The sequence below is a fragment of the Propithecus coquereli genome, unplaced genomic scaffold, assembly GCF_000956105.1.
Source record: "Propithecus coquereli isolate 6110/MARCELLA unplaced genomic scaffold, Pcoq_1.0 Scaffold68, whole genome shotgun sequence".
NCBI classification, from domain to species: Eukaryota; Metazoa; Chordata; class Mammalia; order Primates; family Indriidae; genus Propithecus; species Propithecus coquereli.
The window spans coordinates 7,194,585-7,205,538 of NW_012152840.1; the positions used below are offsets into that span (position 1 = coordinate 7,194,585).

General features: G+C 37.8%; 1 protein-coding gene across 1 annotated transcript in view; it reads right to left on the reverse strand.

The window, feature by feature from the left end:
- The window catches only part of ATAD2 (ATPase family, AAA domain containing 2), a 75,459-nt gene that overhangs the window by 7,237 nt on the left and 57,268 nt on the right, over nt 1-10,954 (reverse strand). The window contains exons 21-25 of the mRNA XM_012660796.1: nt 10,268-10,296; nt 9,323-9,519; nt 8,599-8,758; nt 5,834-5,956; nt 5,566-5,709 (exon numbers count right to left, since the gene is read on the reverse strand). Coding sequence (XP_012516250.1) covers nt 5,566-5,709; nt 5,834-5,956; nt 8,599-8,758; nt 9,323-9,519; nt 10,268-10,296 — 653 coding nt within the window. The remainder of the gene's footprint in view (nt 1-5,565; nt 5,710-5,833; nt 5,957-8,598; nt 8,759-9,322; nt 9,520-10,267; nt 10,297-10,954) is intronic.

Genomic DNA, 10,954 nt, shown 5'->3' on the forward strand with positions numbered 1-10,954 from the left:
AAAAAAAAAAAAAAAAAAAGGATGACCTCAGGATAAATACCACTGTTCAGTGGTACTGTACTTGTCAAAATTTATATGGATAAAGAGGTAGCAGTTGAGTCTGAAACAAATTACCAGGCTGAGTGGAGGAAAGGAAACAAGGGATACACAGGCTTTTTGTTTACCTTCAACTCTTGATTGATGTATAACATGTATGTAAAGCACAGCTGACCCTTAAACAATGTGGGGGTTGGAAGCATTGACATCTGCCACTGACGATTTGCATATTTTTGACACTCCCAAAACTTAACTACTGATAGCCTACTGTTGACCAGAAGGCTTACGGATAATAGTTGATTAACACATATTTTGTATGTTGTATTATATACTGGATTCTTACAATAAAGTAAGTTAGAAAAAAGAGAATGTTATTAAGACAATCATAAGGAGGAGAAAACGTATTTACTATTTATTAAAGTGGAAGCAGATCATCATAAATGTCTTCATCCTTGTCATCTTCATGTTGAATAGGTTGAGGAGGAGGAGGAAGCGGAGGAAGAGGAGGGGTTGGTCTTCTCTCAGTTGTGGCAGTGGCAAGAGGTAGAAGGGGAAGCAGGAGAGGTGGGAACACTTAGTATAACTTTACAGAAATACATCGTAAAAATGTTTCTATATAGTGCCAATCCTTCTTCCTTTAGTTTCAGTGCCTGTATCATAGAAGGGTCCACATTGGAAGTCAAAAGCAGTCCTGAATAATCAGAATCCTTCTGCCAGACTGTCTAATGTCAATCTGTTTTCTGGCACTGCTTCTTCTACGTTGTCTTCATCATCAGGTACTAGTTTGAAAGCACTCATCTCCATCAAGTCGTCTTCTGTTAATTCCTCTGTTGTGGTGTCTATTCGCTCTTGAATTTTTCCAAGATCTGTATCTTGAAATCCTTTACACCCAGCTTTTTTGCCTTATCCACAATCTCTTTCATGATCTCCTGGACTGGCTCTGTCATAAACCCTATGAAGTCATACACAACATCTGTATTCTCCAGCAACAATTTATTGTTTCAGGCTCGATGGCTTTCACAGCTTTTTCTATAACAACTATGGCGTCTTCAATGGTGGAATCCTTCCAGACTTTCATGATGTTCTATCAGGGTTCTCCTGCCGTAATACTGACTATCCTTTTCCATAGAGTCCTGTGTGTAATGAGCCTTAAAATGGTCTTTATGATCCCCTGATCTAGAGGCTGACATAGAGATGATGTGTTTGGGGGTAAGCAGACCACTTTGATACCTTGAGTTTTGAACTCATGGGGTTCTGGGTGGCCAAAGGCATTGTCCAATAATATGAAACTTTAAAAGGAAATCTCTATCGGCAAAGTACTTCCTGATTTTGGGGACAAAACATCAATGGAATCAATCTAGAAAAAGGGTTCTCATTGTCCAGGCTACCTCATTGTACACCAAAAAGACAGGCAGCTGGTGCTTTATCATTTATTTCCCTTCAAGGCCTGGGGGTTAGCAGCTTTACAGATAATGGCAGTCCTGATCATAAACCTGACTTCGTTTGTAAAAAATAGTAGAGTTGGCCTATCCCTCCCTGCTTTAAATCCTGGAGATTGCTTCCCTTTCTTTCTAATAAATGACCTTTCCTCTCACGAGAATAGGGCAATTTTTCCCCCCAGAATAGGGTACTTTCATCTGCATTAAAAACCTGCTTAGGCAGACAGCCTTTCTCCCCTCCCTTCCTCTCTACAATGACTTTCTTAACGGTGTCTGGGCCCAGTGATTTTCTTAATGGTGTCTGGGAACTTGTCTGCTGCTTCTTGGTCAGCAGAAGCTGCTTCTCTTGTTATCTTGACATTTTTTAAGCCAGACCTCTTTCTAAAATTATCAAACCATCTTTTGCTGGCCTTAAATTCTCTTGTTTTATATTCTTCACCTTCCTTTTAAGTGTCATAAAATGACTTTGCTTTTTCTTGAATCATATTAGAATCTAAGTCTTTCTTATAACAATCCTATACTCACATAAAATCTGCATTTTTAGCATGACAAGATATTTCACAAAAAGTAAAAGGTTTTTGCACCTGCTGATGTAGCTACAGCGACCGCTTCATGGACTTTCTTTTTTTTTTTGAGACAGGGTCTTGCTCTGTTGCCCGAGCTAGAGTCATCATAGCTCACTGCAACCTCCAAATCCTGGGGCTCAAGCGATCCTCCTGTTTCAGCCTTCTAAGTAGCTGGGACTACAGGTGTGCACCACCATGATCAACTAAGTTTTTTTGTAGAAACTGTATCTTCTCTCTATGTTCCTCAGACTGGTCTCCAACTCCTGGCCTCAAGCAATCCTCCTGCCTCGGCTTCCCAAAGTGCTAGAATTGCAGGTGTGAGTCACCGTGCTTGGCTGCCATTTCTTTCTTTCTTTTTTTATAGTGGTCCTTAGACTGGATTCATTTATCTTGAAATGGAGGGCAACAGCAGGAGCAGACCTCAATCTGCAGTACATATCAAGCAATTCAACTTTTTCTTGTAAGGTCATGACTTGACTTTGCTTCTTGGGAGGACTTCCAGCATCACTAGTGGCATTTTGTATGGGTCCCATGGTGTTATTCAAGGTTTATGATATTACACTAAACATGATGAAAAATACTCATGAATGCCAAGAGATCACTTTTTACTGTGATACACTGGAGAGATAACTGCTTACGTTATCTCTCTGGAGATGATTAGCATCACATGGTGTTTTAAGCAGTTATAACACTTGAGCTCAACACAAGAGCAACAGGAAGTCGCTATGAAATTATTATAGTAGTACAGTATGTACTATAGTTAATTTTATACAGTTATGATTTAATAATGCATCTTTACATTTGCTTTCATTTCTCTCAACTGCAAATGGCATTATATAAAATGTGTGTGCAGCTGGGTAACAGACTTAAACCTAAGGAGTGAAACTATTAGAATTCTAGAGGGAAATGTTGGAAATACTCTTCTAGACATTGGCCTAGGCAAAGAATTTGTGAAGAAGACCCCAAAGGCAATCACAGCAACAACCAAAATAAATAAATGGGACCTGATCAAATTAAAAAGCTTCTGCACAGCCAAAGAAACTGTCACAAGAGCAAACAGACAACCTACAGAATGGAGAAAATTTTTGCATGCTACAAATCCGATAAAAGGCTGATAACTAGAATCTATTTAGAACTCAGGAAAATCAACAAGAAAAAATCAAACACCCTATCAAAAAGTGGGCAAAGGACATGAACAGAAACTTTTCAAAAGAAGACAGAATAATGGCCAAAAAACATATGAAAAAATGCTCAACATCTCTAATCATCAGGGAAATGCAAATCAAAACCACAATGAGATATCACTTATCTCCAGTGAGACTGGCCTTTATCAAAAAGTCCCAAAACAATAAATGTTGGCGTGGATGCGGAGAGATAGGAACACTCATACACTGCTGGTGGGACTGCAAACTAGTGCAACCTCTGTGGAAAGCAATATGGAGATACCTTAAAGAAATACAAGTAGAATCACCATTTGATCCAGCAATCCCATTACTGGGCATCTACCCGAAAGAAAAAGACACTCTATAAAAAAGACACCTGCACATGAATGTTTATAGCAGCACAATTCACAATTGCAAAGATGTGGAAACAACCCAAGTGTCCATCAATACATGAGTGGATTAATAAAATGTGGTATATGTATACCATGGAGTACTATTCAGCTTTAAGAAACAATGGTGATATAGCACCTCTTGTATTCTCCTGGAAAGAGCTGGAACACATTCTACTAAGTGAAGTATCCCAAGAATGGAAAAACAAGCACCACATGTACTCACCATCAAATTGGTATTAACTGATGAACACATAAGTGCACATATGAGAATAACATTTATTCGATGTCGGGTAGGGGGGAGGTGGGGACAGGCATACGTGTACACAAAGAGTGCGATGCGCACCATCCGGGGGATAGACATGCTTGAAGCTTGGACTTGGGGAGGGGAGGGGATGGGCAACATACGTAACCTAAACATCTGTACCCCCATAATATGCTGAAATAAAAAAATGTGTGTGCATAAGTTTTGATAAATTTTAACTTTTTATAATAGATTTGTGTATATTTTATGGTAGTAAAAGATAAAATAGACTAGTGTCTGCATGTATTTTATGCATTCATGACACATCTTTTTCTCAGCTTTTTAAAATATTTCTAGGCTACGAGATTCGTCTGCAAGTTTTTTCAAAGTGTTGTAAATCTCCAAAAATTTTTCCAGTATTATTTACCGAGAAAAAATCCATGCATAAGTGGACCTGTGCAATTTAAACCCATGCTGTTTAAGGGTCAGCTGTACTCAAAACATAAACATACAGTGAATATCCACAAACAGAAGTAACCCACGTAACCAGCAACCAGATCAAGAAACAGAACATGTACCAACACTCCGAAGTTATCCTCATTCTAGTCACAATACTCTAAGGTAAACGATATTCTGATTTCTAACACCATGGATTAGTTTTGTCCATTTTTGACTTCATATATATATGAAATAAAAAACACATATTTTTCTTAAGTTTACATTATATCTAAAAGTGTGCCCAGGATTCATTCTACATTATTTGGGAGATTCATCCATAATGCTGTATGTAGTTACATTTAATCATTATCACTGTTACATAATAATCTATAATTTCTATTCTACTGTTGATAGGCATTTGAGTTGTTTCCAGCATTGGGTTACTATGAATATTGCTTCTTTGAACATTCCTGTATATGTCCTTGAGTGGACATAGTATGTGTAATCCTTTTGGTCATATAGCTATAAATTGATTGTTTTAAGGGAGCCAGTTTCCATGTCCTCAATTTCCATCTATATATATTTGCTTAAAGTTGATTTGACTGAGAGCATTCTGGCAGTGGAGGCCTATTGCTAATTCTCCTTTCTCATTCTACCTTTCCCAGCTGCCTTCTCCCATTTTTATAAAAGAAAGGGGGTGGGGCTTCCTCTTTTATCCATCTCAAATCAATCACCCCAGGATGGACAAACTTGTAATACAGTAAGGGAAGGTTCTAATCTCAGCATACGCATACACACACACACACGCGCGTGTGCGCACACACAGAGATCTAACAAGGCAGTGGAAAATTATGGCACCAAAACTTGGGAAAACAAATGAATAAGAGAGGCTGAGCAATTCTGACATTCATGGGGCTTACAGAACAAAAATTGGAATTAAGGGCCTGCCAAGGAAGGTAGGCCTTTAAAAACCCCACAGGTTTCGGGCTGGTACCCTCTGGAGTTACACCATAAAAACAGAGGGGAATAGGAAATAAACTAGAGGGGGAATAGGCCAGAATTTACAGAAAATAAAAATCAGTTTCAAATCAATCCACAATTAGATGGTAAATTGGAGTTGCAAGTGGTACATTAGCTTGGATTTATTTCGAGAATGTAAAGTTGCCTCAATATTAACAAAATCAATGTAATTCATTGCATTAATATAAAGAAAACTGAGGGAGAAAGTGAATGGGATTAGAAGAGAACAAAGGTTACAATATCAGAAATGAAAATTACCCCAGCGCTTACCAGGAGTGCTGCAAGCCATGGGAGTATTGGGTGTCTTTAGCTTTTCATTCTGCTCTGCATCTGATCTTTTATCACCAGCAAGAGTGGAATTTTGCTTTGGCATCACATGGTAGTAAGATGGGGCATATTTGGAGGAGCTACAACCTTATAAATAGACATGTGGGATGTCAAGAAGGATTTCCAGATTTCAAAGTTATATGAAGGTTTATTTTAAAGTACTCAATACATATCTGAAGCATCTTTTTCTGATGCCAAATCATTTTCCTACCTCTTTTCTTTCTAGATTCCTGGATTTCTTCACAGAGCTGTTCAAAGTCTTCATCAAGTTCTTCTTTAATTATGGCATAGGCAGTATCTCTTAAAGCACAGGCTCTATGCCTAATAAGACGATCTATAAAATGAGTAAAAAAATGTAATTCTTAAATTTCTCCTTTCAAATATTTACTAAAAATAAACTCAATATTGGGCTAAAATGGTAGCCCTTACAATTACTTTTACCACGAACAGTAAAAGTTATTGAAATTGTGTTATTCTGTTTTCGGTGCTAATCTAATGTCCTGGACATCTATTTCAAAATGGCAGATTAAACCCAAATGATTCTATTGCTTTGCCCTATTCAAATCCCTTTTAAATATCAGGGGAAAAAAAAAAGAATCGATGAATAGCAAGAGACTAAACAATAATGATGCCAACAAAAACAAAAGATAAGGCTGTCAGTGTCATTAATGAATAAGGACTGTGGAAAAATTTTGGAAGAGATACAGAGGATGTAATTGCATTGACAGAGAAACTAAACAAAGACAATGAAACAGCAATCCTACACAGGAAACACTGAAAAAATGCTAATCTCAGAGAATGAGTGGTGTAAACTGTAATGTGCTTTAAGGCACAAGACAGGTAATAAGTGAAAGTAAGATTGCTTGAACTGCTGGATCAATATGCCTCACAGGACAACAGACTGCAGTATTCATTCCCAGGTTGTGACTGATAGGTATAGCTACAAGAAATAGCTACAAGGAGTGATTAAGGGGACTTCTCACAAGACATTGGGGCTGAAGAAAGTCAGGGCAAAGTCCAAGCAGTGGTTCTTGAACCCAGCAGCATCAGCATCACCTGGGAACTTGTTAGAAATGCAAATTCTCAGGCCCCACACCTATGGAACAAGAAACCGTAAAGATGGGGCCCACTGATTTATATTTTAAGAAGCCTTTTAGGAGATTCTGATGCCCACTAAAGTTTGAACACCACTGGTTCAAACTTTAGTAATTTAGCTCAAACTAAAGTCATTTCAGATTGCTACAATGGATAGAAAGATAAGCAGCAGCAACATGATTGCAATAGAACAGAAAAAGCCCTCTGTCTCCAGAGTAACTGTTTTCTTCTTCCTACAATTAAGGGGCGTTCTTGCTGGCCTATTTCCCCCTGCTTACCTCCAGAACTATAAACTACAGAGAAAAGCCTAAAGAGGGTGGAGGAGAAGACTGGGAGGGAAGAAAAGTGAGCTTTTCAATTGTTGAAGAAACTCTCAGTGGTTCCCTATGCTAATCAATCTGACTGAAAAGCACTACCAATTTAAAAACAAAAGGCAAATATACTGGAGGAGAAAAATGCAGAAAATAGAACTACTAAAAAAATGTTTTCAGTCCACTGATAAAGAACACTGCATCCATAAAACAAGAACAGGAAGCTAGGAAAAAATAAGAACCTGAGAAAGAACATTTCTTAGAAATGAACAAGTTGCAGAACAAATATATCATTAAAAACATTTTATAAATTTTAGTTATTAATAGAGGCAGCTTAGACTATAGAGGGTATAAGCGTAGAAAAAGGTCTGGAAAGATATCCAAACTTAAGTGCCCACCTCTGAAAAAAGGAAATGGGGGACTTAGATTTTTTTAATATTACTATTAGCAAGTATTATACTGTATCACTTTTGTAATAAAAATTATAATGGTCTTAACTAAGAGAATCTTTTAAAACCTATTTTTATTACAGAGTGTCTATTTTTCCATTTTGAGAAAGAGCACTGATACATAAAGTAAAGAAGTTATTTTGTGTCTCATTAGAAGAGCGGTCCCCAACCTTTCTGGCACCATGGACCTATTTCATGGATGACAATTTTTCCAAGGACAGGATGGGGTGCAGTGGGAGTAGGGGTGCAGTGATGTGAGCGATGGGGAGCAGCTGTAAATGTAGATGAAGCTTTGTTTTGTTGCCTGCCATTCACCTACTATGTGTGCACCTCCCTTCCTAACTTTCATGGAATATAATTTTTCCACTGATGGGGATGGGGGTGTAGGGGGCGGCAGCAGCTCTGCCATATGGGGCCATGGCCTAGGGGTTGGGGACTGCAGCATTAGAGGATATATTATGTAATTGTTAATAAACAGGGATTTAGGAGTGAAGGAAACCTGCATTCAAATTCTGCCTCTGCCCCTTCCTGGCACTGTGACCTTGAGCAAGGTTTTAACCTCCCTGAACTTCCACCATTTGTAAATGGGGATAAGGTTGTTGTGAGAATTAAATAGCATTATGTATGTAAAATGTTTATAACATGGCACCTGATGGGAGTTAAATATTAAAACAATTGATCTCATGGAGAAAGAGAGTAGAATGATGGTTACCAGAGTCTGGGAAGGGTAGCGGGGAGGGGGAGATAAAGGGCGGATGGTTAATGGGTACAAAAATATAGTTAGTTAGAATGAACAATATTTGATAGCACAATAAAGAGATTGTAATCAACAATAAGTTAGTATATACTTTAAAATAACTAAAAGAGTGGAAATGGAATGTTCCTATCACAAATGATAAATGCCTGAGGTGATGGATACTCCAATTACCCTGATTTGATTAATACATTGTATGCTGGTATCAAAACATCACATATACCCTATAAATACATACAACTATTATGTACCTATAATAACTAAAAATAAAAAAGTTTAAAAAAAAGCATCTGATATAAAAATCAACCCTCACTAAGTGTTGGCAGCCCCCACTCCATCCCCGGAAAAAAAATTCACTAATGCTCACCTCCAGGATCTCTATCGGGATTGTATTCTAAAGCATTACTACAGATTAGATCAATATCTCTCAAATAGTCTTTCACAGTCAGATATTTGTGTAGATCAATTTTACTGATTACAGATGAAAGGTCCATTGGTTGCTTTATTACAGTGACATAATCAGGAACCTAAAATTCAAGCAAATGACCAAATCACTAAATTAACTCTAAACATAAAAAACACTTGAGTCAAGTTTCTCTGCCAGGCAATACAGGGAATAGGGAAGAAACATATAAGAAATAATGATAATATATTAACATGAAACCTTTGACTCTATCTAATGCTGCTTGTATTTATATTCATTCCTGTTCATGGGCAGCTGTATTTTCCAGTAATATCCTGTATTCTTTTCTTATCCAATTGCCGGTCATCAATGGCAACTTAAGACCTAGCTCTTTAGCTCACTTCCAACTTTGTAGGTCATAGTAATATCATGTGGCATTAAGATACTCTTGAATTCCTTCTATAATGTTTGGATTAGGCAGACAAAGTCAATTGTCTGAAAGAAAGGAAAATGTGTTACATAGCTTTTAAAGTCTTCATGTGCTTAGGACACTAACTCAGTACATGTTTTCCATACAGAGAAAACGAGTTCACAGTGTAGACAAGGAACCACACAAACTATTCAAATATTCTTGGATTTTGAAGCATTATGGCCTAGAACACATTTGATCCAAAGATTAAATTAATACCTCATCAGGGTCAACAGGCTTAGTAAATACTCGGAATCGCTTGTCAATAGCAAGTCTGTGTGTAACATTTCTTAAGAAAATCCTCAGTTCTCTAAATGTATCTTCTTCTTGTTCTTCTAGTTGTTTTACTTCTTCTGCTGTCAATGGTCTTGGCTCAGGTGGCGGTGCTACTGGGAGTACCTCCAAGGCCTGCAAAACTTCACAGGAATGGAAGATATTAGTTACTACTGCTCCATAATATTGAGGTGACAAATGATTTAGTGCAAAAAATGCCAGGCTTTCAGGGGTTATCTTCCTTACATCTGCTGCGAATCCAAGGATTTGAAATACAAAAAAGTACTATCATAACCTCTAGTGCTATAGCCCCTCTAGAAGTAACTGGTAACTTGTAATTTGGAATGCTAATTCCTAAAATTCATTACCTCTGTTCCATTTTAAGATAATTTAAGAGGTTATTAAAACTTTGAAAATGTATTATTTCTAGGACAAAAATATTCTAACTATAAAAAAGTCTTCTTTACTGGTAAATTTTTGAACTAATGAAAAATGTGGTGTTTCAAATATAACAAAAGTTTAATTTTGTTTAAATACATACACAATGACTACTCAGGATAAAAAAAGGAATATGAGAGTTCTATCCCAATAAGCTGGCAATCTATTAAGGGAGTAAGAGACATAATGATATTGTAATGTCATATTAGTAGTATAAAAAAAGTGCAATGGGTCACAAAGCTAGAGATAATTTTGCCTAGATAAGTTAGGGAAAGCTTCTTAATACAGGAAAAGATGAGTTATACTAGAGGAAAGCAGTTCTTCAGGCAGAGATAGAAACAGAGATAGAAGCATTTATTTACAGAACAAGCATGAATGAAATCATAAAAAGGTAGGAATATGCTGTGTATGGCTTAAAGGGGTGTTCTTGCTGGCCTATTTCCCCCTGCTTACCTCCAGAACTATAAACTACAGAGAAAAGCCTAAAGAGGGTGGAGGAGAAAAGAGGTGGTAGATGGGGTGGGTGGGAGGAGAACACAAGTGCCCAAAATGAGCTTGAAAAGACAGATTGGGGCTATACTATGAAAGACCTTGTGTGTCTTAGGAACTTTAGTCCCTTTTAATGGGAAGCATAGAGACTTTTTTTATTTTGGAGACAGACTCTTGCTTTCTTGACCAGACTACAGTACAGTAGTATCATCATAGCTCACTGCAACCTCAAACTCCTGGGGTCAAGTGATTCTCCTGCCTCAGCCTCCTGAGTAGCTGGGACTACAGGCATGCACCATCATGCCCAGCTAATTTTTTCTATTTTTTGTAGAGATGGGGTCTCGCACTTGCTCAGACTGGTCTCAAACTCCTGGCCTCAAGCAATCCTCCTGCCTTGGCCTCCCAGAGTGACAGGATTATAGGCTTGAGCCACTGAGCCCAGCCAGGAAGCATAGAGATTTTAAGGAGGAGATGCACCAACCCATGACAGAAGTTTCCAGCTTGTGTTATCAGATAGATGTCAATGTCACTAACTGATATTTTATTTATTTATTTATTTTGAGACAGAGTCTCACTGTGTTGCCTGGGCTAGAGTGAGTGCCGTGGCGTCAGCCTAGCTCACAGCAACCTCAAACTCCTGGGCTCAAGCGA